Source organism: Eurosta solidaginis, chromosome 4, assembly GCF_040869045.1.
Source record: "Eurosta solidaginis isolate ZX-2024a chromosome 4, ASM4086904v1, whole genome shotgun sequence".
Lineage (NCBI taxonomy): Eukaryota > Metazoa > Arthropoda > Insecta > Diptera > Tephritidae > Eurosta > Eurosta solidaginis.
The window spans coordinates 20905977-20933302 of NC_090322.1; the positions used below are offsets into that span (position 1 = coordinate 20905977).

The 27326-nt window shown below is 41.2% G+C and overlaps 1 protein-coding gene across 3 annotated transcripts in view; it reads right to left on the reverse strand.

Moving 5' to 3' along the window:
- Nucleotides 1-3503: 3503 nt before the first annotated feature.
- Nucleotides 3504-27326, reverse strand: part of LOC137249244 (zinc finger protein 345-like) — a 198491-nt gene continuing 174668 nt past the window's right edge. For all 3 annotated transcript variants that reach the window (XM_067780563.1, XM_067780562.1, XM_067780560.1), the window contains one exon: nucleotides 3504-3909. In XM_067780563.1, coding sequence (XP_067636664.1) covers nucleotides 3906-3909 — 4 coding nt within the window. In that variant the 3' untranslated portion in view covers nucleotides 3504-3905. The remainder of the gene's footprint in view (nucleotides 3910-27326) is intronic.

Below are 27326 nucleotides of genomic sequence, written 5' to 3' on the forward strand. Positions count from 1 at the left end.
GCCTCCGTATTAGAGCACAGGTCACCGGACCAAACCACGCCCTTCATTAAAAGTCCAGCATTATACTCGAATTGGGTCGGGGCCTTTCAATTCGTTTGGGAAGAAGTTCGCTTCCTTGCCGCCCTTGGACAACGTTGTCTTTATTTCGCGTAGTACAGTGCGCCTGTGAACGAACGTCTCGCCGCTATCCGAATAAAAGCAAAATTTTTTAATATGTCATTCATCTGCGCCCATGCACCGACAGAGGAGAAAGACGATAAGATGTAAGACGCTTTTTATGAACAACTAGAACGCACATGCGAGCGCTGTCCCCGCCATGATATAAAAGCCGTGCTTGGCGATATTAATGCCAGGGTGGGCAAAGAATGTGTTTTTGGCCCTACAGTCGGAAAGTTCCGCCTACACAATGAAACTTTTCCTGATGGAGTGAGGCTGATTGACTTTGCCGGTGCTTGAAACATGGTCATATCCAGCACGAGGTTTATGCATAAAAAGATACATCAAGCTACATGGCTGTCCCCCGATCGAAATACTCGCAATCAGATCGACCACGTTGTGATAAGACGGACGGACACGGAAATCGCAACAGACTGCCAATGATTTCGCAACTCGACTCTCACACCTGCTCTGAGAGAGCACAACTCAACCTGACGGAATGCAGGAGCAGTGTGAACATATCTCCGAAGCACATCGTACTGCCGAGGAAAAATTGGTTACCGGCGGCTACGAAAAAACAACTGGTATGATGAAGAATGCCGCGTTGGAACCGAAAGAAAAGACGCTGCCTACAGGGCTACGTTAAAAGCGAGCACAACAAGAGGAGTGTGTGAACGCTATCGCGAGTTAAAAAGGGAAGCGAAACACCTATTCAGGAAGAAAAAGCAGAGGCAGAAAGGCGTGAGTGTGAGGAGCTTGAGCTGCCAGCCACCAGGAATAAGGCCCGAAAATTTTACAAAAAATTTCGGCGACAGACGGAAGGTTTCAAGACCGGGGCAAACTCCTGTGAGAACGAAAACGGCGACTTAGTAACTGATGTCCAGAGAGTTCTTAGATTATGGAGGGAACACTTCTCTGCTCTCCTAAATGGAGACAGCGATTTACCGCACAGGGATGAAGAACCCGATCCCTCAATCGATGATGATGGAATAAATGTCCCCCCACCCGATTATGACGAAGTCAGAATAGCAATAACCAGATTGAAAATAAACAAGGCCGCGGGCGCTGATGAATTGCCCGCGGAGCTATTCAAATACCGCGGCGAGGAGTTGGTAAGGCGCCCGCATCAGCTTCTTCGCAAAATATGGGCGGACGAGTGCATGCCCGACGATTGGAATCTAAGTGTCCTTTGTCCAGTCCACAAGAAAGGTGATACTGCAAACTGCACCAACTATCGCGGAATCAGCCCTCTTAATATCGCATATAAGGTCCTGTCAAGTGTATTGTGCGAAATATTGAAGCCCATGAATCGGCTGATTGGACCTTATCAGTGCAGCTTCAGACCTGGTAAATCTACCCGCGAAAAAAGAATCGACATCACCTCTTCGCCGATTTTAAAGCCGCCTTCGACAGCACAAAAAGGAGCTGCCTATATGCCGCTATGTCTGAATTTGGTTTCCCCCAAAACTTATACGGCTGTGCAAAATTACGCTGAGCAACATCAGCTCAGTCAGAATTGGGAAGGCCCTCTCCGAGCCGTTCGAAACTAAAAGAGGCTTCAGACAGGGTGACTATCGTGCGATTTCTTTTATTTGATGCTGGAGAAAATTATACTAGCTGCAGAACTTAACCGCTCTGGAACAATATTCTATAAAAGCGCGCAATTACTGGCATATGCTGATGAAATTGATATCATCGGCTTAAACACCCGCGCCGTTAGTTCTGCTTACTCCAAACTGGAAAAAGAAGCGGTAAAGATGGGTTTGATGGTGAATGAGGACAAAACGAAGTAACTGCTGTCATCGAGCAAATAGTCGCCGCATATGCGCCCTTGCAACCACACTACTTTTGGCAGCCATTTTTTCGAAATAGTAAAAGACTTCGTTTATTTGGGAACCAGCATCAACACTATCAACAAAATCAGCTCCGAAATCCAGCGAAGAATCACTCTTGCCAATAAATGCTACTTTGGACTAAGTAGGCATTTGAAAAGTAAAGTCTTCTCTTGGCAAACGAAAATCATACTCTACAAGTCACTTATCGTACCGGTCCTGCTATATGGTGCAGAAGCATGGACCATGACAACATCAGATAAAGCGGCTCTGGGAGAGAAAAGTTCTTCGAAAGATGTATGGACCTCTAAACGTTGGCGATGGCGAGTACCGAAGAAGATTTAACGATGAGCTGTACGAGCTATGCGCAGACATCAACATAGTCCAGCGAATTAAAACGCAGCGGCTGCGCTGGCTAGGCTATGTTATGCGAATGAAAGATGACACTCCGGCCAAGAAAGTGTTTCTATCGGAACCCGCCTATGGAAGCAGAGGTAGAGGGCGGCCCCCACTCCGATAGAAGGACCAGGTCGAAAACTATTGAAACTCCCTTGATGTGACCAATTGGCGCCGGTTGGCAAAGAGAAGGAGCGACTGGCGCGCCTTGTTGGACGGGCATAACCGTTTAAGCGGTTAAGCGCCAATTAAGTAAGTAAGTAAGCAGTGCGGATTCAGGATTGCATATCGTAGCTTTCCCAATTAAAATAATTACAACAAAAAAAGCTTCAAGGAAAAACGTTTCATGTAATAGAGTTAAATGAAGAAAAAATTTTGAAGGGGATTGAATTATTCCCCGTTTTCCTTACTTCGCAAAAGCAACCCGTCTAGATTTTTCAATTTGGGAGTGTCAAAGATCTGTCATCATTGAAGAACATACCTCTAGTAATTGAATCATGATGTTAAGGGTTTTTTATGAAAAACATAAAATCAAAACAAAAAATTAAAAACTGAGAGCGGTGAGAAATTTAAAAAATGTTTAAATGTCATTTCGGCTCTCACCGGTTTTACGTTGTTATATTTGTATCATGCTTCGGCAATGACCGAAAAGTATTCAGCTCTGTTTATGTCTTCTGCATTACTTTTCAGCTAACTACGATTCAACTAATTTAAACGAAAAAGTAAGTTAGCCTATTTCCATCTGTAATACATAACTGTTATAATAAAAATATTTCCGATCTTCAGTACATCACATTCAGCTGAAAGCCAACCCAAGTGGCTTTTATTCTGGTTGCGTGAAATCAGTTCGCCAGACGTTACATTTATTTGTTTTTTTTTTTTTTGCAGTTTTTTTAGAAACTGCTAGAGCCCAAAACAATATCTGAAATTTGGCGTCAGAAGATACATTTTTCTCATATTTCAAAATTTTTTTCTGACTAAGAATTATTTCGGTTTGAGTTCTTCTAATTCCGAAGTGGTTGCCATTGAATGCTGCATGGCTTTACAACCGGTTATTAGCTAACTTTCAGAAGTCAACTAAAAGTGAGTTATACCCTGGTATCCCGTAAAGTAGTCAACTATATTTACCTATTGGTAATTTATTGCTGCAGGTTATGGGCATGGTTCTGAGCCACACATCATATCATACTTTTGTTTAGCTATTTAGTAGTTAACCTAAATTCAAAATTTTGATGTTGATAGCTATGACATAATTCATTACCACTTCGTCATCCGTTTCCCATAGCAAGAGTTCTCAACGTTCGTGCAAAAGCATACAGAATAGTAAATCCGTTTTGTGTATCATTGAATGTGTTATTAGAATCGCTGAATTGTTCTTAATTTCTTAATTGATTATCACTGCTCTCAGAATGGAAGTGATTTCGAGCAGCTTTACTGTTTTCGATAAATTAGCGCAATAATTACGAGCTTGGTGTAGTCCTTGTAATACTCCTTATTTTTCTGTACTGTATGGCATACGGTTTATCTGAAAGACAACGTTATGTATAAGGTTTATAACTCATCTATATATATAAAAATGAATGTGCGTTTTTGTGAGGCTTATAGAATCAAAAACTATACATCAATATAGCTAAACCATTATACAAATTTTTTCATCGAGTCTTGAGAATGGTTTAGGTACAGGCCCGAGACCCCTGCGTGACTAGGGTCTCGAGATATAGGCCAAAACGTGGCCCTGGGTACCCCTAGAATGTGTTTATAGAATATGGATTACAAATGAAAGCTGTTGATGAGTGCTTTAGTAGAGGGTAATTTTCATACCCTGGGTGACTAGGGTCTCGAAATATAGGCCAAAACGTGGGCCCGTGAACGCCTTGACAGTGTTTTTACATTATGGGTATCAAATTGAAGCTGTTGATGTGTGCTTTAGTACAGAGTAAGTTTTATGCCGCTGAGTGACTAGGGTCTCGAGATATAGGCCAAAACGTGGACCCGGATACCCCTAGAATGTGTGTGTAATATGGATATCAAATTAAAGCTGTATGCTGAGAGCTCTAAAGTTCATTGTGATATTCGATTTAGTCGCATCAACCTGGCAAAACTGATAAATATGCATGCGAAGCCGAAATAAAGACATGCATTAATAATACCCACATACCTATTTACATACGTCCTATTCGATTTGCCGAAATTTGGAATACAAATTTGTTTATATTAGTATTAACGATCCTTTTTTCCACGAGGTAAATCAGAGACGGACTGGGATTAGGACTAGGACTGGGACTGAGGCTCGGAGTGGGACTGGGACTGGGACTCGGAACGGGACTGGAACAAAATACATACCACCCTCTGGGACTGGCAATAACGGACGAAAAAGAATGAGAAGAACTTGAGGAGGAGAAAAGAGAGGAGGAAAGAGATAGAATGAGACGAAGTTAGAGATAGATGAAGCGAAAAAGACGGGGGGTGGAGTGAATAAAAGGATTAGGAAAAGTGAAGAGGAGGGAAGGGCGCTTCCCAAGGCAGTCGGTTCTATGTACCGGAGCGACTCGGGATTTTTCCCGACCAAGGACTGTCATTTCAGTGTGACCCCATTTAATTTGTTTCGTCCCTCCCACAAATTGTCATCCTCCCAGCAGCTCCTTGCAACAGGACTGCTCCATACTCTCTTACTCCGGGAGGGCATCGAATCCAATCCGGGTCCGTCTCCTGACCCCGGTCCTGAGAAATGGTTTTGCTGCATCTGCCGGAAAAGAATCTTTTTAGGACGGCCATACTCTGTTCAGTGTGTCTCGTGCAAGGGATGGTTGCATCGGACAGGTTGTTCTGGGCTTGATCCCAAAACCCGACGTCCACGTAACTTTTATAAATCTTTTGTGGCTCCTTGCTGTTCACGCCCAAGGGCGTCCCGTAGTCTACGCTTAAGCGCCCCCACTACCTTCCAGCAGCCCGCTGCTCAGCAAGCCACAACAAGTACCCGCTGCTGCTCGCGCCCCACGGCGCCAACAACTCAAACAGCTGATACCACTCACTACCCTGCCCCCGTCTTCTCCGCCCCTCTTGGTTCCTACCTCCGTTTGCACCGTGTGCCAGAACAGAATATATAGGTTTGCGACATCCGCCCAATGCAGCTCTTGCCTTGGGTGGTGCCACTTTCCCAGATGTTCTGGTCTCCGCGACGGCAACCCCCCGACGGGTTTCATCGCGCCATGTTGCCAGGTCGCAAACCCAAATCATCCGGGTACCCCAATGCTTGCCCAAAGACGCCCAGTCCCAGGGCCACAACAGCAATTGCGTCCTGGCCTTTCACAACCAGGCGTAGTCACCCGTCACTTACCCCCAGAGTGGCGGCGTCTCCCCTTATGCACTTCAGAATTCTGCAGTTAAACTGTAATGGACTAACTGGGAAGATTACGGAGATACCCCTAGAATGTGTGTGTAATATGGATATCAAATTAAAGCTGTATGCTGAGAGCTCTAAAGTTCATTGTGATATTCGATTTAGTCGCATCAACCTGGCAAAACTGATAAATATGCATGCGAAGCCGAAATAAAGACATGCATTAATAATACCCACATACCTATTTACATACGTCCTATTCGATTTGCCGAAATTTGGAATACAAATTTGTTTATATTAGTATTAACGATCCTTTTTTCCACGAGGTAAATCAGAGACGGACTGGGATTAGGACTAGGACTGGGACTGAGGCTCGGAGTGGGACTGGGACTGGGACTCGGAACGGGACTGGAACAAAATACATACCACCCTCTGGGACTGGCAATAACGGACGAAAAAGAATGAGAAGAACTTGAGGAGGAGAAAAGAGAGGAGGAAAGAGATAGAATGAGACGAAGTTAGAGATAGATGAAGCGAAAAAGACGGGGGGTGGAGTGAATAAAAGGATTAGGAAAAGTGAAGAGGAGGGAAGGGCGCTTCCCAAGGCAGTCGGTTCTATGTACCGGAGCGACTCGGGATTTTTCCCGACCAAGGACTGTCATTTCAGTGTGACCCCATTTAATTTGTTTCGTCCCTCCCACAAATTGTCATCCTCCCAGCAGCTCCTTGCAACAGGACTGCTCCATACTCTCTTACTCCGGGAGGGCATCGAATCCAATGCGGGTCCGTCTCCTGACCCCGGTCCTGAGAAATGGTTTTGCTGCATCTGCCGGAAAAGAATCTTTTTAGGACGGCCATACTCTGTTCAGTGTGTCTCGTGCAAGGGATGGTTGCATCGGACAGGTTGTTCTGGGCTTGATCCCAAAACCCGACGTCCACGTAACTTTTATAAATCTTTTGTGGCTCCTTGCTGTTCACGCCCAAGGGCGTCCCGTAGTCTACGCTTAAGCGCCCGCACTACCTTCCAGCAGCCCGCTGCTCAGCAAGCCACAACAAGTACCCGCTGCTGCTCGCGCCCCACGGCGCCAACAACTCAAACAGCTGATACCACTCACTACCCTGCCCCCGTCTTCTCCGCCCCTCTTGGTTCCTACCTCCGTTTGCACCGTGTGCCAGAACAGAATATATAGGTTTGCGACATCCGCCCAATGCAGCTCTTGCCTTGGGTGGTGCCACTTTCCCAGATGTTCTGGTCTCCGCGACGGCAACCCCCCGACGGGTTTCATCGCGCCATGTTGCCAGGTCGCAAACCCAAATCATCCGGGTACCCCAATGCTTGCCCAAAGACGCCCAGTCCCAGGGCCACAACAGCAATTGCGTCCTGGCCTTTCACAACCCAGGCGTAGTCACCCGTCACTTACCCCCAGAGTGGCGGCGTCTCCCCTTATGCACTTCAGAATTCTGCAGTTAAACTGTAATGGACTAACTGGGAAGATTACGGAGATAGTCGATTTCATGAAGCGGCACAACATCCGCATTGCTGCGATTAAAGAGACTAAACTCACAGCAAGATCTGCATTGCAGACCTGCTCTGGGTATAATGTCCACAGGAAGGGCCGCGAGAGCGGAAATGGAGGCGGCTTCGCGTTTATCATACACCACTCTGTGCAATATTATATATTTGATCCTGGGATCGACCGCAGGGACAATGTCTTAGAGCGTCAAGGCCTATCTGTCCGGTCAGGCGATGCAAACCTAGAAATCATCAACATCTACACTCCCTCCTGCCACCTGTTGTCCCAGTGGATACCGCCCTAATATCAGGGCCTTACTCACTGGCAACAATCGCATTATCTTAGGCGATTTCAATGCCCATCATGATCTATGGCATTCAAACTTGCGGGCGGACAGTAGGGGTGAGATGTTGGCGGATCAAATAGAAGAAACGACGTTCTGCACAATAACGGAGACGACCCCACACGTATGGTAGGAAGCTGTCACAGCTCGCCAGATATCTCAATCGTGAGCGCAGAACTCGTAAACTGCGTCAACTGGCAGCCGATGGTAACATTGGCATCCGACCACCTGCCCATACTTATTTCGCTCGAGCGTACCGCCGACTTCATCGTCACAGAAAAACGCACTTTCATAAACTTCAAAAAAGGAAAGTGGGAAGAATATAAATCCTTTACAGACAACCGCTTTGCTGCCCTCCCTATCCCGACTGATGCCCGCCAAGGGGAGCGTGCCTTCCGTAAGGTCATTGAATCCACCTCGGCACGTTTCATTCCCGCCGGGAGAATTCCCGAAATCCGGCCCCACTTCCCGGCGGAGGCCGCAAACTTAGCGAGAGAACGTGACCTTATAAGACAGCTTGATCCAGGCGACCCCCACATAAGGGATATAAACAAACGCATCAGATTGCTTGTGGATGAACACAAGCGGGCGAAATGGGAGGAGAACCTAAGAGGTTGTAACCTCTCTACCGGTGTGGGTAAACTTTGGTCCACCGTAAAGTCCCTATCGAATCCGACTAAGGACAAAGACAAAGTTTCCATCGCCTTTGGCGACAAAGTGCTGTCGGATGCGAAAAAATGCGCGAGCGCTTTCTGCCGACAATATATAATGCATCCTACGGTCGACAAAGATAGACGGAGAGCCAATAGACACGCACATAAACACAAATTCAGCGCGCCACCAATCACCATCACCGCTAGAGGTTGAGGACGCCATTGGTCGTGCTAAACCATCCAAAGCAGTGGGCCCAGACGGCATAGCCATGCCGATGCTTAAAAGCCTAGGGAAAGAGGGTTTCAAATATTTAGCGAATGTCTTCAACCTGTCTCTTTCCACCTTTGTCATACCCGAGAAATGGAAAATGGCCAAGGTGATCCCGCTACTAAAGCCTGGGAAACCAGCTAACATAGGTGAGTCGTATTGTCCGATATCTCTCCTATCGCCAGTGGCAAAGACGCTTGAAGCCATTTTGCTCCCTTATTTTCAAGCAAATTTGCAGCTAGCCTCTCATCAGCATGGCTTCAGAAAACTCCATAGCACTACCACCGCGCTAAATGCCATTGGCACCCAGATAAATTGCGGTTTAAATCAATACACCCACCATAGAACAGTACTCGTAGCGCTAGGCCTATCAAAAGCTTTTGATACGGTCAACCATGGCTCGTTATTGCAAGACCTCGAAGGGTCTACCCTTCCCCCATGTCTTAAAAGGTGGACCGCAAATTATCTGGGTGGTCGGCAGGCATCGGTGCAATTTAGAAACGAAACATCAAAACCAAGAAGAATTAAAAAAGGGGTGCCACAGGGTGGTGTCCTATCCCCACTTTTGTTTAATTTCTACATATCTAAGCTACCTTCACCACCGGAAGGAGTCACAATCGTTTCCTACGCCGATGACTGCACAATAATGGCCACAGACCCAGACCCAAAGATCGATGCGCTATGCAATAACATAAACGGCTACCTCCCTGATATCTCCAGTTTTTTCGCCTCGCGAAACCTGGCATTATCACCGACTAAATCTTCCGCGACCTTATTTACAACATGGACGTCCCAAATGTCGACCATTTTGAACATCCACGTCGATGGCACTACGCTACCGACTGTCCTACACCCCAAAATCTTGGGTGTGACGTTTGACCAGGATCTACATTTTGGTGAGCACGCAGCCGCAATTGTTCCGAGAATTCAGAGCCGTAACAAAATCCTCAAACCCCTCGCTGGCAGTACCTGGGGAAAAGATAAAGAAACGCTTGTAGCAGCTCTTTCGCATACCATTGCATAGGTATGTGACCGTGGTATAATGACAGCCACAATACTCTACATGTAATACTACTGCATGTCAGTATATATATAAGATACATAAATATACAACTACTACAAATAAGTGTATGTACTACGATAGTATGCTAGTATGTGCAACATAATATATATAGAAGCGACGCAGTAGGCATGGCAACCAAAGAAGCCATATTGTAACGTACGATTGCATGAGTATGTAGAAGCAAACCTTGTACAGTTGAAAAAGGCAGAATAAATCGAACTATTAAACCGAGCGGACGCATCTTTTATTTAACGCTTAAAGTCTCAGAAGTGGGATCGCATTCCCTTTCCTGATTTTTTTTTCTTAATAAAATAAAAGTTGGTTTTGTGGCGGACATTTAAAAAGAAAAATATTGAGCGTTAAAACAAAATAGTGAAGCAAATGATAGAAACAAATGATCGAAACAAATGAGTGAAAATAACACGTTTTAAGCGGACAGACAAATTAATTTGAACTGAAAAGAATATAAAAAATTGCAATTTAATAAGTATGGAAACGATCAGTGTGAATGATTTTACAAGCCAGCAATTGCGTGCTTGGCTTCAGCAGCTGAATTTGCCAACGAGTGGCGCAAAGAGCGCATTAGCAATTCGGCTGAACCAAATCCCGGTAGCGGAGCGTGGACAATGTCCGATAGTTGGAAGCGATGGAGTCGAAATTGTTGAACCAACCACCGACGTACATGAGCGGAGCAACAATAATGGTAACGATGAGGATAGCAATGGTGCAGGTGCTGGCGGTAATTACAACGGGGGCGATGAACATGTAAACGGCGACAATATGACAATATCACAGATGCAGCATATGAAAGACGAACTAATGAGTCGTGAAAAAGAAATATTAGAGAAAGAGTTGCAAATTCTACGACGGTTGGCAGATCTCAACATGAATACGGTGGTCCCAGCGTACCCGAGTACGATGGGAAAGCCAGCGTAGACATTTGGCTATCACAGTTGCAGAGTGTAAGCGTGGCCTATGGTATCGACGACAATCTACAGCGCGTTTTGCTGTTAAGCAAGCTGAAGGGCAAGGCTTTATCGTGGATGCATTCTAAACCAAACTTTGCAACAGAAGAGCTACAAAATTTATTGGCTGAACTGCGGGAAGCGTTTAGCACGAAGGAAAGCAAATTAGTATTGCGTAGAAAGTTCGAAGCCAGGAAATGGAAAACTGGCGAAAGTTTTTTACAATATTACGGTGACAAAATTGCCCTGTCAAACTTGTTACACTTCGAAGACGATGAGATAGTGGACTACCTTATTGAAGGCATAAGCGATGAACAGCTCCGGACACAGGCGTACTTGCAGTGTTATGCGTCAAAAGCACAGCTTCTACAAGCATTTTCGAAGATTAATTTAAAACCCAGTAAAGCAAATGTTTCTACCGCAAATACCACACAGACGAAAAGATGTTTCAACTGCAATTGTTTGGGCCACTACGCTTCTGATTGTAAGAAGGCAAAAAGGGAAAAAGGTGCGTGCTACGCTTGTGGGAAGATGACGCACCGGGTCGCAGAGTGTCCAGAACGTAAGAACCGGGTCCAGCTGATTGACGACGGGGAATACGTAAGGTCTTTTATATTTACTATTAAGAACGAAAGTTTATTTTATTTTTCCCTAGAATGCCTCATAGATTCCGGCAGCCCAATAAGCTTCATACGGAGGTCAATCGTACAATCCAAACTAAATTTTAAATTCCTTAAAAATGTTCTTAAATATGAAAATGAAATGTATTTTGGTTTAAATAAGTCAAAAGTAAAAATATACGGAAAATTTCTATGTTCAATCATAATAAATTATAAACATTTTGAAATTAATTTTATTATTGTGGCTGACGAAACAATGACCTATGAGGCAGTTCTGGGAAGAGATTTCCTTCGGGTATGTAAGTATAAATTAATAAGTGAGGAAGAATGCGAAGTAGTTAATCAGCAAAATGCTAAAATAGTAGATTCAAAATCTGAAGTAATAAATGTATGTGATGGACAACAGATAGGCGAAAAGTTAAACACCATAGAGAATGAAGATAGAATAAGAGTGAATGATGAGAAAGCTATAGAAAATGCTAAGATGTTCAAAGAGTTGCTATCGCTTGAGCCATATGATGAAAAAGACAGATTATCGATAAAAATTGGAAAAGATATTAGCAATATTCATAAGCAAAAGTTGAATAAATTATTTAGCGGTTATTATTTAGAACCAAAGCGTCCCATTGAGCCGAATGTGAAATGCGAAATGAAGTTAACTTTAGATAATGTGAAACCGTTCAACTGCCCACCGCGAAGGTTGTCATACGCTGAAAAGGGCGAGCTGAAAAAGGTGTTAGACGAATACTTGGAAAAAAAGTATATACAACCCAGTGATTCGGAATTCGTATCTCCGGTTGTTTTGGTACGAAAGAAGACAGGCGAATTAAGAATGTGTGTAGATTACAGGACCCTTAATAAAGTAACGGCAAAGGATGATTATCCGATTCCCCTAATTGATGATTTAATAGATAGGCTAGCTAAAAAGAAATTTTTTACTAAACTCGATCTGAAAAATGGCTTCTTTCACGTCTCCATGCATCCGGATGCAATTAAATTTACGTCGTTTACCACCCCATTAGGGCAATTTGAATTTCTTCGTATGCCGTTTGGACTTAAAAATGCTCCGTCCACATTTCAGCGCTTTGTTAATAAAATTTTTGCAGACATGGTCATGGACAATAGGGTTATAATATACTTAGATGACATAATGATAGCCACCGAAGATTTAGATCAACATTTTGATATTCTTAAAGAAGTTTTTCGTAGACTAGTAGATAATAAACTGGAATTAAGGTTAGACAAATGTGAGTTTCTCCAATCGGAAGTGAAATACTTAGGGTACACCATCACGGAAAATGGTATCCGAGCAGACGAGAGAGGTCTCGAGGCAATAAAAAATTTTCCTATCCCCACGAAGGCCCATTCAGTACAGAGTTTTATAGGTATGTGTTCCTATTTCCGTAGGTTTGTCAAAGACTTCTCCATAATAGCCAAGCCTCTTTACGATTTGACAAGAAAATATAAGAAGTTTGTATTTGGAACCGAGGAGCTGAGGAGCTTCGAAACACTAAAGCAAAAGCTTTTAGAGGCACCAATACTGGCTTTGTATGATCCCTCAGACTCAACAGAATTGCACTGTGACGCCAGCGCGACAGGTTTCGGTGCAATTCTGATTCAACGGGGGCGATGAACATGTAAACGGCGACAATATGACCATATCACAGATGCAGCATATGAAAGACGAACTAATGAGGCGTGAAAAAGAAATATTAGAGAAAGAGTTGCAAATTCTACGACGGTTGGCAGATCTCAACATGAATACGGTGGTGGCCAGCGAAACAGCACCAGTACAACCAAGCCAAGTCCCCATTGACGTTATTTTAAATATAGTACCCGAGTACGATGGGAAAGCCAGCGTAGACATTTGACTATCACAGTTGCAGAGTGTAAGCGTGGCCTATGGTATCGACGACAATCTACAGCGCGTTTTGCTGTTAAGCAAGCTGAAGGGCAAGGCTTTATCGTGGATGCATTCTAAACCAAACTTTGCAACAGAAGAGCTACAAAATTTATTGGCTGAACTGCGGGAAGCGTTTAGCACGAAGGAAAGCAAATTAGTATTGCGTAGAAAGTTCGAAGCCAGGAAATGGAAAACTGGCGAAAGTTTTTTACAATATTACGGTGACAAAATTGCCCTGTCAAACTTGTTACACTTCGAAGACGATGAGATAGTGGACTACCTTATTGAAGGCATAAGCGATGAACAGCTCCGGACACAGGCGTACTTGCAGTGTTATGCGTCAAAAGCACAGCTTCTACAAGCATTTTCGAAGATTAATTTAAAACCCAGTAAAGCAAATGTTTCTACCGCAAATACCACACAGACGAAAAGATGTTTCAACTGCAATTGTTTGGGCCACTACGCTTCTGATTGTAAGAAGGCAAAAAGGGAAAAAGGTGCGTGCTACGCTTGTGGGAAGATGACGCACCGGGTCGCAGAGTGTCCAGAACGTAAGAACCGGGTCCAGCTGATTGACGACGGGGAATACGTAAGGTCTTTTATATTTACTATTAAGAACGAAAGTTTATTTTATTTTTCCCTAGAATGCCTCATAGATTCCGGCAGCCCAATAAGCTTCATACGGAGGTCAATCGTACAATCCAAACTAAATTTTAAATTCCTTAAAAATGTTCTTAAATATGAAAATGAAATGTATTTTGGTTTAAATAAGTCAAAAGTAAAAATATACGGAAAATTTCTATGTTCAATCATAATAAATTATAAACATTTTGAAATTAATTTTATTATTGTGGCTGACGAAACAATGACCTATGAGGCAGTTCTGGGAAGAGATTTCCTTCGGGTATGTAAGTATAAATTAATAAGTGAGGAAGAATGCGAAGTAGTTAATCAGCAAAATGATAAAATAGTAGATTCAAAATCTGAAGTAATAAATGTATGTGATGGACAACAGATAGGCGAAAAGTTAAACACCATAGAGAATGAAGATAGAATAAGAGTGAATGATGAGAAAGCTATAGAAAATGCTAAGATGTTCAAAGAGTTGCTATCGCTTGAGCCATATGATGAAAAAGACAGATTATCGATAAAAATTGGAAAAGATATTAGCAATTTTCATAAGCAAAAGTTGAATAAATTATTTAGCGGTTATTATTTAGAACCAAAGCGTCCCATTGAGCCGAATGTGAAATGCGAAATGAAGTTAACTTTAGATAATGTGAAACCGTTCAACTGCCCACCGCGAAGGTTGTCATACGCTGAAAAGGGCGAGCTGAAAAAGGTGTTAGACGAATACTTGGAAAAAAAGTATATACAACCCAGTGAATCGGAATTCGTATCTCCGGTTGTTTTGGTACGAAAGAAGACAGGCGAATTAAGAATGTGTGTAGATTACAGGACCCTTAATAAAGTAACGGCAAAGGATAATTATCCGATTCCCCTAATTGATGATTTAATAGATAGGCTAGCTAAAAAGAAATTTTTTACTAAACTCGATCTGAAAAATGGCTTCTTTCACGTCTCCATGCATCCGGATGCAATTAAATTTACGTCGTTTACCACCCCATTAGGGCAATTTGAATTTCTTCGTATGCCGTTTGGACTTAAAAATGCTCCGTCCACATTTCAGCGCTTTGTTAATAAAATTTTTGCAGACATGGTCATGGACAATAGGGTTATAATATACTTAGATGACATAATGATAGCCACCGAAGATTTAGATCAACATTTTGATATTCTTAAAGAAGTTTTTCGTAGACTAGTAGATAATAAACTGGAATTAAGGTTAGACAAATGTGAGTTTCTCCAATCGGAAGTGAAATACTTAGGGTACACCATCACGGAAAATGGTATCCGAGCAGACGAGAGAGGTCTCGAGGCAATAAAAAATTTTCCTATTCCCACGAAGGCCCATTCAGTACAGAGTTTTATAGGTTTGTGTTCCTATTTCCGTAGGTTTGTCAAAGACTTCTCCATAATAGCCAAGCCTCTTTACGATTTGACAAGAAAAGATAAGAAGTTTGTATTTGGAACCGAGGAGCTGAGGAGCTTCGAAACACTAAAGCAAAAGCTTTTAGAGGCACCAATACTGGCTTTGTATGATCCCTCAGGCTCAACAGAATTGCACTGTGACGCCAGCGCGACAGGTTTCGGTGCAATTCTGATGCAAAAGAAATGTGATTCCAAATTGCATCCAGTATTTTATTTTTCGACGCGAACAAGTGAAGCTGAATCGAAATACCATAGTTTCGAGCTTGAAACTTTGTCGATAATTTATGCTTTACAACGCTTCAGGGTCTACCTACAGGGTTTAAAATTTAAAATAGTCACAGATTGCAATTCGCTGACAATGACATTAAATAAAAAAGAGCTAAACCCAAGAATCGCTAGGTGGGCCTTGGAGCTTCAAAATTACGACTACATTCTGGAGCATCGTTCAGGAACCCCTATGCAACACGTTGATGCTCTTAGCAGATGTAACAATATTTTAGTGTTAGAATCGAATACGTTTGAAGAAAACCTTATAATTTGTCAAGGAAAAGATACTAAGATTAGGGAGTTACGTGAAATATTGCAAAAAAGTGAAAATAGTCAGTACGAAATGCGCAACGGGGTGGTGTATAGGAAAAAAGAAAATGATAGATTATTATTTTACGTACCGGAGAGTATGGAAAATCATATATTTCACAAATATCATGACGAACTGGGCCATACAGGGATCGACAAAACGTTGATCTTGTCTCGAAAAACTACTGGTTTCCAAATACGAAGCAAAAAATTGCGAACCACATCCGAAATTGTTTAAAGTGTATCGTTTATTCTTCAAAGCATGGACGTGAAGAAGGTTATTTGCACAACATTCCGAAGGGTAGTAAACCATTCGAGGTAATACACATAGACCATTTTGGTCCTGTTGACCATGGAAGAGCGAAAAAGCACTTATTAGTTATCATCGATGCCAGCACAAAGTTTGTGAGGTTATACCCGACTAAGACAACAAATACAAGGGAGGTTATAAATGCATTGATGGCATATTTCCGTTCATATAGCAAGCCAAAATATATTGTGTCGGATAGAGGTAGTTGCTTTACATCAGGAGAATTTCACCAGTACCTAGAAAAAGAAAACGTGCGCCATATAAAAATTGCAACTGGCTCACCACAAGCCAATGGACAAGTGGAGAGAGTTAATAGAAACTTGGCGCCAATGATTGCGAAACTGACAGACCCTGAGAGAAACATACACTGGGATAATGTTGTAGAATCGGTTGAGTATGCCCTTAATAACACTTTACATAGGACAGTTAAGGAATATCCAAGCGTGATGCTCTTTGGAGTAAGACAGCGCGGTCTGGTCGAAGATGCCCTAAAAGAAAAATTAACGGAAAATGGGTCAGATTCAGAATCTAAAAGTCATGCAGAAATACGAGATAAAGCAGCCAAAAATGAAGAAAAGCTACAACAATACAATAGAAATTATGTAAATAAAAAAAGGCAAAGTCCACATATATATAGAGTGGGCGACTACGTCGTCGTCAAAAACTTTGATTCAAATTCAGGCACGTCAAAGAAAATAATTCCAAAATTTAAAGGTCCGTATAAAGTAGTGAAAGTGCTAGGTAACGATAGATACATGTTAGAAGATGTAGAGGGATTTCAGCAGTCGAGAGTACCTTATAAAGGCGTATGGGCAGTAGGAAACATGCGTCCATGGTTCAATGGGAGCGTAAACGCTGACCTAAGAGATCGGGAGATCTCTCTGGTCAGGATGACCGAGTTGTAGCAGCTCTTTCGCATACCATTGCATAGGTATGTGACCGTGGTATAATGACAGCCACAATACTCTACATGTAATACTACTGCATGTCAGTATATATATAAGATACATAAATATACAACTACTACAAATAAGTGTATGTACTACGATAGCATGCTAGTATGTGCAACATAATATATATAGAAGCGACGCAGTAGGCATGGCAACCAAAGAAGCCATATTGTAACGTACGATTGCATGAGTATGTAGAAGCAAACCTTGTACAGTTGAAAAAGGCAGAATAAATCGAACTATTAAACCGAGCGGACGCATCTTTTATTTAACGCTTAAACGCTCATGACTACATACAAAGCAATTAGCCAGCCGATTACGTGCTACGCGTCACCCATATGGTAAAAAAAAAATAAATATGGTCGCCAAGCCTAAAAATTACCCACTGGAAGAAACTACAGGCCTGACAAAATACTGCTCTCAGAATCGCCACGGGCTGTCTTCTTATGTCCCCATAACACCATCTGCATAATGAGGCGAGAATACTCCCCATCAGGGAGAGAAATGAGATGCTGACCAAACAGTTCCTGTTGAATACCCAGAAACCTGGGCATCCCAACAGACATCTGATTGATGAACCAGCACCACCTAGGGGCTTAAGGAGTCATCTCCGTAAGCATTTTGAGGAAATACGGCACCTGAGAACCCAGCCGTATGAAGTGAAAAAACACAAGCAGGTCCTTGGTGAACTCCATAAACAGGCGTCGGACCTTTATGCCGGGAATTGCTCGGTGAATCCAGTACTTAAAGAAAATTATCCAAAACTCGCGGAAGAGGAACCCATACTCCCCAGGGAAACGCGTGTCACTCTTGCTCAACTTCGTACTGGATACTGAAACAGGTTAAACTCTTACCTATCCAGAATCAACCCCGACATACAAAATGTATGCCCCGCTTGCAATGTGTCCCCACATGACACCAACCATCTCTTTAATTGTAATGTGGAACCAACGCCTCTAACACCCCTTTCCTTATGGTCCACCCCTGTTGAAACTGCAAGTTTCCTTGGACTCCCGTTAGAGGATATTGATGACAATTTGTGATCGGTCGCGGCTATTAGGTGGGGCGAGCATTGCTACAACAACAACAACAACAACAGGAGGGAAGGGCAGAGTTAGACGGAAAAAGCTTATTAAAATATATGCAGATAGACCAAATTTAGGGCAGAACAACATCTGCCGAGTCTGCTAGTTTAAAATAAAGCTCACATAAGGAACAATTAGAAGTCATTAGTAAGAAAATAACTACCTTATTAGAAGGCTTATACATCAATTAAAATAAGGCTTACATAAGGAGATAAAGATACCACTTTTGTATTACGAGCTCTTTATATAAGGATAGAACCCACTAAAAATCAAGCTTACATTAGGCGTTATTATACGATTGAGTAAAACAATCTGATTAGAATATAGATTTCCATAAATCAAAATGATCCGGGTGAAAAAGAAATTCTTTTAGCCATGTGAACCCGATCACTTGAGTAAATTTTAAGATATCTTGTTGACATTTTATATGTGGATTTCTTGGCACTCATCTATTATAGCTATTTAAAATGAGCGACATCAGACAACACCCACGCCCACTTTTTATGTATACACATTTTAGAAAACTTAAAAAACGTGAAAAACGTGATTATTCAGTAAATGATGCAGCTACAATAACCAAATTTCATGTGTTGGTTGAAATACATTCCTCTAATTAAAATATTCAATAAAGGGCGTAGCGCGCATTTTTAAAATATTATTGGCCATAACTCAAAAAGGGTTTACGTTGCCATTACAAAACTTGGTAATCTACTTCATTGTCTTAGGGAATGATTCTGGAAAAATTAACGAAGTTAATATAGAGTTTAATATAGAAGAGATTTAAAGAGACCGTTATATGATATAACAGCCTATATATCTGCAAAAATACTTCTACAGTGTATTTATTCCATGAAAATTCACAAAATTGGAAATGGAGGGGAGGGTTTCCTCTTTTTTCACCAAGCTCTTTCTTACGTTTCGAGAGCCATAAGTAGAAGACCAGTTAAGTCTCTTGACAAACTTCGGTACACATGCTCTGCGGTAAAATGCTCTTTCGCACTCAACATCCCATACAAATTCAACTCTTTTTCTGCTCAATCGATTTAGAGGCGCTGCCAGAGACGCAAAATTAGGTATAAACCGTCTGTAATAGTTTGCAAACGCGACGAATCGTCGTACCGCGTCTTTATCAGTCGGTTTTGTATACTTTTTAACTGCGTTTATTTTGGAGTCGTCTGGCAACAAACCTTTGGCTGAACACTTGTGACCTAAAAATGTAACTTCTGGTCGTAAAAAGTTGCATTTATTTGGGTTAAGCTTGAGATTGAAAGACCTACAAGTATTGAAAACTTTTGAAAGATTTTTAATATGGTGTGTTTCACTACAACCTATGACGATAATATCGTCGACGTACAAAAATGCGACATTGGGTGGTATACCCGAAAAAGCTATTGTCATCCTTCGTGAGAATGAATTTGGTGCTATATTTAAACCGAATGGAGCACTTTCCATCTAAATGCACCTCGGTCAGTGCTGAACGAAGTAATGCCACGTGAGTCAGGATGCAAGGGGATTTGATGTAATCCTGAAAAAAGATCTAATGTCGAAAAATACTTTGCTCTACCGAAATTATCTAAAATATCGTCAACTCTAGCTAGTGGAAATTTATCAGCAATGAGTTTTTTGTTTACTGCGCGAAAATCTACGCACATACGATAAGCTTTTTGACCATTGGTGTCCTTCTTTGGGACTACAATCAAAGGACTATTGTAATTGGAATAACTGGGTTCAATAAAATCGTTGTCTAACAGTTTTGATTTTAAAAACGCTATAAAGGTATTAGTTAAATCTGCACTAGTGAACTGTTCAATTAATTCAGTTTTGTCTATAAAAGTTTCAAAAGCTAGAGGATCACCACTGTAGTTTTCTCAATAGAATTAGCACATGTGTTAATGGAAATTTTCTTGTCCTCAAGTGTTGCCATGATTTGATCGTTAAGATCTGAAGCTGAATTATAAGAAGGTGAGGCAACGTTTGTACTAATTGGATCGTTAAAATCTGGGTTTACGCTAGAAGAAGGGGTAACTAAGGTTGTACTATTTGAGTCGTTAAGATCTGATTTTAAAGTAGAAGAAGTTGAAGTTAATTTTGCACTATTTGAATCGTTAAGATTTGAAGCTAAATTAGAAGTTAAACTTTTACTTGAAGAATCTTCGAAGCCTGGAAAATCTGTTGACAAAGATAATCTATTTTCCTGGTTTGTGACCTCTTCGGTCGAAGATGAAGCTAAACTTTCGTAGCTTTTTGCACTTGCTTACCACTTCTAAGGTACATATGTAGTTATCAGGAAAGCGAAAAGAATTCAGTTCAAACTATGAAATTAATGAAACACTTGTTTGAATGTCTGAATTTATATTTGAAGCTGAAGTGTTGAGGAAAAAAGAAAAAAAAATTTAATAAAAGGGAACTGATTTACAGGTGAATAGTCGCTAAAGAAATATTTAACAATTTATTAAAAGAATTTATTGAAACTGCAGTATACTTGTATGAAAAATCTGTAAAAGTAATTGAATTTAAAATATCGCGACCGTAAAACGGCTCAAAAGTATATAGGTATGAATTGGTAAAAATCTCAAAAATGTGGCAATCACGGACGCACCGCTTTATTCAAAAAAATCTAATTTGGTTTTTCACGGAACCACCGCAGATATCAAAAAAATCTTAGTTGGTTTTTCACGGAACCACCGCATGTATTAAAAAAATATTAGTTGGTTTTTAACGGAACCACCGCATATATCAAAAAAGTTAATTGGTTTTTTAACAAACCACCGTTTATAAAAAAAATCAATTGGTTTTTCACAAACCACCGTTATATCAAAAGTCCAAAATTTATATGAAACTAGCAGACCCGTCAGACGTTGTTTGGTCTATCTGCATACATTTTAATAAGCTTTTTCCGTATAGCCCTGCCCTCCCCTCTCTTCACTTTTTCTTAATCCTTTTATTCTCTCCTCTCTCTGTCTTTTTCGCTTCATCTATCTCTATCATCTTTCATTCGATATCCATAATACACACACATTCTAGGGGTATCCGGGTCCATGTTTTGGGCTATATCTCGAGACCCTAGCAACCAGTGCACAGTGTTTCGTGTAGAGCAAGCTAGCTGGACAAAAACAAAGTTCTTATTCCAAGAAAAGTGTAATGAGAAATGAAAGAAAACAAACAAAATAACGGGATTTTTGCTTTTTTTTTTGATATTTTTGTTCATATATATTGAGTAATTGAAGTAAGAAGGCAGGAGTGGCCGTAAAATGCATTGATTAATTTGCAAAATTCTTGTTGAATATTAAGCTTCATATTTCTTTTAAGTGAACACTTTTATATAATTTTTTTGATGGATTCTAAACTCGAAGGTAAGTAAAATTTTTTAAAAGTAATTCTTTCGCAATTAGAGTATTTTCAATATATTTAGCATTCCGTTATTCAGGAGAAAAGGTATTTTTTCTTTATATTTTTAATTTTAGGGACAAAAAAGTTACATACATCCGCGGACATTCGGGCTAAATTTTACATATGTTATAGTCACAAGTATTCTCTAATAGTCGAAAGAAAAAACCATTGCGAATCTATTTTTAATTTTTTTTTTGTAGATTTAGTTATTTCTACATATAAAATAGGATGTATGTACGTACCAGCTCCGACGAGATATTTGAACCTTTAAAGCTGATCTACAAACGGCAAAACCAATTCCCAGGTACAGGGAACAAACACGTAGCCATAAAACACACAAAAAAATGCGCATGGTCAACAAGAGCACACCAAAAGCAAAAAGGCGAAGATCATTGACTTCAACCTGCCACAACCTACCGCACCAGTCAACAAGGCATAAAAACAGGTACATACAAAGCAATCCTAATGCAGGTAAAACCACACAGGAACGCTACACAAAACAACTCCATTTGGTAGCATCTACGCCAATACCTGAATGTAGTACAAATACTGCACAACTGATAACAAATCAGAACGATCAACGACACTTTAGATGGCAGCACAACAATCATCAACTATTCACCCTGTCGGAAAATCAACAACACAAAGTAGTTTAGTTATAACCGTACCAAGAACGGAGTTTTTTGATATTTGGGTTCAACATTCGAAGGAAACCAGATATAAAGAATTATTGAATTTTGTTGTACTTAAGTACGATTTAACCGAAGCAGCCGAGTATTCGATAAAAAGTTTAAGCCTACAAATATCGGCATATACGTCGAAGCTGGATCAAAAGTGGAACACTTCTGGAAGTCATAAGGAGCGATTTTTGAATAAAAACTCGGAGTGGCTTTTGGGTTCAGATTTCACATTTACAATAACGGTAGATTCAAAGTTGCCATCAGACCAACCAACCACTTCTTCAGGCAACCCCGGCCCCGGAAGACGAAAGGACTTTGTTAGCTGCAGTGAAAAAACCAAACGGCGTCGAGTTGATGACCTCTTGCAATCTAGAAGTCCTGGTGAGTTACTTTATGCGGCAAAAGTATCAACGCGTATGTCCGGCAACAGAAATGTTGCTAACATTATAAAAAAATCACAGGAAACCACTCAAATATCCGGCAAAAAGATGACATGTGAGCCAGATGCAAGATGCTTGAGCAATGTAGAAGCTTTAGCATACTACGTAGATAGCAAGTCGACGACTCATGGGTACAAAACGACTCGGAAGTGGAGCATCAAGGCAGGCCATAAGGTTTGTCCATCATTTTATAGTCTAAGAAAAGCTAAGGCAGAATGCTACCCAAATGACATTGATGTGGGTGAAACACGTGCGGAAATTAAAGTCCATTCCGTATTAGATAAAACTGTTGAGCGTTTAGTTAAAGCAAATCAAGAAGTTTTTGTTAGTTTGTTACCTACAAACTTGACGTATACTTTAATCAGCAAGTGGGGTTGCGATGGAAGCTCTGGCCATAGCACATATAAGCAAAAGTTTACATGCAGCTCTGACACTTATGAGTTTTTGTTTATATTTTCTTTCGTTCCTCTTCAATTACAGGATGAAAAAGGTAACATTGTTTGGCAGAATCCTCGAGCTTCTTCTACCATGTATTGTCGTCCAATTAAATTTATTTTTTCTAAAGAAACAAACGATTTTATTGTTTTGAAACGAACAAAGTTTTAGAGGAGATAAATGGCGGCCACCGTGGTGTGATGGTAGCGTGCTCAGCCTATCACACCGTATGCCCTGGGTTCAACTCCCGGGCAGAGCAACATCAAAATTTTAGAAATAAGATTTTTCAATTAGAAGAACATTTTTCTAAGCGGGTCGCCCCTCGGCAGTGTTTGGCAAGCACTCCGGGTGTATTTCTGCCGTGAAAAGCTCCCAGTGAAAACTCATCTGCTTTGCAGATGCCGTTCGGAGTCGGCATAAAACATGTAGGTCCCGTCCGGCCAATTTGTAGGGAAAATCAAGAGGAGCACGACGCAAATTGGAAGAGAAGCTCGGCCTTAGATCTCTTCGGAGGTTATCGCGCCTTACATTTATTCATTTTTATTTTATAAATGCGTTGTTGCCAACAAAGTACATGCTCGAAGAATACGAAGTTTCCGTAAATCACAATATGCTTCTAACAATGATTGACGGAAAAGTTTGCAATGCTTTGACTGAAACTTCTTCCGCACAAAAGTGTTATATTTGTGGTGCCACTCCAAAAGATATGAATAATGAGTTACGGGACTTTACGCCTAACCGAGATAATCTTGGTTTTGGTTTGTCTACTCTCCATGCATGGATACGATGTTTTGAATGGCTTGCTTCACATAAGTTATCGCTTCGAAATAAAAAAATGGCAGCTTAGGAATGAGGCAAATAAAGAGAGTGTAAAGCTACGTTCCAACGAAATCCAGAATAAATTTAAAAGTGTACTTGGATTGATAGTAGATAAACCAAAACCAGGTTTCGGCAATACCAATGACGGCAACACTGCTCGTAGTGCAGAGATTACGGGATTGGATGTAACGCTCATCAAAAGATTCGACACTTTCCTTCGCGCATTAGTATCTGGGTACAATATAAATATCCAAAGATTTGAAAAATGTGCGGTCGAGACTAAAAAACTAATCATAGATCTCTATCCATGGTTTAATATGCCTGTTACAGTTCATAAAATCTTAGTGCATAGTACTGATATTATAAAATCAGCAATTTTACCTATTGGTCAACTTTCTGAGGAAGCACAGAAGCCCGTAACAAAGATTTGAGACGATTCAGGGATGTTAACACACAAAAGCAGTCGCGTGAAGCCACGAATAGAGATCTTATGTTGCTTATAACATCGGATCCTTTAGTAAACAGTTTTAGGGAGATACATAAGAAAAAATTTAAAAGTCTGACTTCAGAAGTCTTAAATTTAATGTCCCGCGATAATGTTGAGGAGTCAATAAATACCCCAGTTGTTTCAAGCTTTCACAGTAGTGTTGCTGATGCTCATGACTATTCCACAAGTGACTCATCGAATGAAAGTGATGATACCGAATAATAACATAATTATAAAACATAACCTACCCTACAACTTTTTGTTGGATCAGATTTTATTTAGTTTAAATCTGTTGTCTTTTCTACTTTGTATTATACTTTACTTTAAAGTTTTTGTAATAAGTAATTTTCACATAATTAATTTAATTATTTACATTATTATTATTATTATTGTAATTCACTTTTACATTCCTGACTGGTACTATAAAATAATTTTGTAAAAATTGTATACCAGGATAAATACTCAAATAAATACAAAATATGTATGTACATATGTACAGCCACTCACATAAATAAGTAGACACCCCTTTTTGGACAATTCTTACAATTTTCGCTTTCGCAAATTTATTTTAACTAATTTCACATAAGAAAATTTGTCACGATCTATAACAAAAAATAAAATATATTAAAAAATGTTTGAAAAATTCGACGAATTTTCATAAAAAATTTTTTTTTTCGGAATTTTTAGAATTCTTTACAGTATTGAGATTTGTAGTCCAATCAATTTAAGTACAACAAAGTAATATTATTAGGTAGGTAGGTTGAACTGGCCGGTCCATGAGGACCTCACATAGACTGATTGAGTCCGTAGTGTTACCAGAAGTTTGTTTTAACGACCAAACTGAAAAACCCTATCAAAAACCAGGACCTAAGTTATAAAATAACTCCGTCCTCTTGGCAAATACTAGAAGCTTCCTAGGACTTAAGCCACTTGCTGCTTCTAGATCTGACAGCTGTATCACTCCTAATAGCTGGAGTCTTAGCCTGGCAAGTGCAGGGCACGAGCACAGAACGTGCTCGATCGTTTCCTCCTCCAACCCGCACTTCCTACACCTGCTATCACTGACCAAGCCTAATTTAAAGGCATGTGACGCCAGAAGGCAGTGTCCAGTCAGAATACCCGTCATGAGTCTACAGTCCTCTCTTTTTAATGATAGAAGCAACTGTGTTAGTCTAAGGTTGTAAGACCTACACATAATCTTCGACACTTTACAGCCCCGCGCTTGAACACACGCCTTTTCTGCTTGGTCGATCATGTGCACCTCTCGCCTTCGCTTAATCTCGCCCAATCTAATTGGGACGTCTACGGAGCAAGCTTCAAGGAATGCGCCCTTTTTAGCTAATTCGTCCGCTTTTTCATTCCCATCTATTCCCATATGCCCTGGGACCCAATATAGATGTATGCTTCTCCCTGTCCCGATTCTCTCCAGAGACTGCTTACACTCTAACACGCATTTAGATGCTGTGCTATGCGAGATTATTGCCTTAATTGCTGCTTGACTGTCAATATAAAAGTTAACACGGTTGCAGCTTAAGCTATTCTCTTCCAGGGTTTCTACTGCTTTGGTTACGGCTAATATTTCCGCTTGGAAAACGCTACAGTAATCCGGCAGCCTGTAGGATCTGCTTAATTCCGGATCAGCGCAGTATACCGCAGACCCTACTCCTTCCACTATTTTGGAACCATCGGTGTACACATGTATCGCCTCGTCCGCCATTTGCGCACCCTTGCGCCAACCGTCCACCTCTATTGTGGCCTTAAGATCTCCCTCAAAGTGCAGGTAGGGAATCATGTAGTCTGTTCGTCTTGTGACTGAGGACGCTATACTACTATGGCCATATGGTCGGCGCTCAAGCTGCACCGAAGCATCGAGCCTGGTTGCGGTCGTTAACGCTTTGTTCTTTGCTACCCGGTCTACAGGTGGAATGTGCAGAATGGCATACAGTGCAGCCGTCGGGGTTGTTTTCAGGGCTCCCGTAATGCAAAGCATCGATAGTCTGCATACCCCCTCTAATTTTTTGAGGTATGTTGTTTTTTGTGTGGCTTTCCACCAAACAAGAACTCCATAGTAATAGAATAGGGCTTACAATCGCTGTAAAAACCCAATGAGAAAGAGAGGGCGATAGGCCCCACGTACACCCCAGCATTCTTTTACATGCACAGAGTGCCGTTGAGGCCTTCTTGACGCTCTCCTCCACGTTGAGCTTCCATGACAGCTTACTGTCTAAGATGATTCCTAGATATTTTGTGCAAGGTTTCTCCTGTAAGGTCACCGCTCCTAACTTAGGCCTGGTCCAATTTGGGACCTTGTACCTCTTTGTAAACAAGACCATATCCGTTTTCTCCGCATTGACTTTCAGCCCGACATTAGATGCCCAGGTATGAATATCCCGAAGCGCCCGATCCATCAAAGAACTAATCGTTGGAAGGCATTTTCCACTTATGACAATTGCAACGTCATCTGCGTAAGCCGTAAGTTTTACGGGTCCCTCATCGAATTGCCTGAGCAGTTGGTTGATGACCAGTGTCCACAGCAGAGGTGATAGCACCCCTCCCTGCGGCGTGCCCCTGTCCACTGATTTCGTGGCCTCGTACAATCCCCATTGTGATGTAATCTTTCTGCAATTTAACATGCAGCCGATCCATCTGATTAAGGCAGGATGTACTTTAATGTAATTAAGACCATCCATAATCGCCCATTTTGCAACATTATTGAAAGCCCCGGCAATGTCCAAGAAGACTCCTAGAGCATACTCCTTATATTCCAGGGATTTCTCTATGCTTATTACCACCCTATGCAATGCGGTGTCTACCGACTTGCCTTTGGTGTACGCATGCTGTGTTGTGGAGAGCAGCTTTCCATCCACGTTGGACTTTATGTACACATCTATCAGCCTCTCAAAGGTTTTGAGCAGAAATGATGTTAAGCTAATGGGTCTATAGTCTTTGGGATACACGTGACCGATCTTCCCCGCCTTTGGTAGAAAAGCTACACGAGCAGTTCTCCAAGAGTGCGGTACATGATTCAGTCTTATGCACCCATCGAATA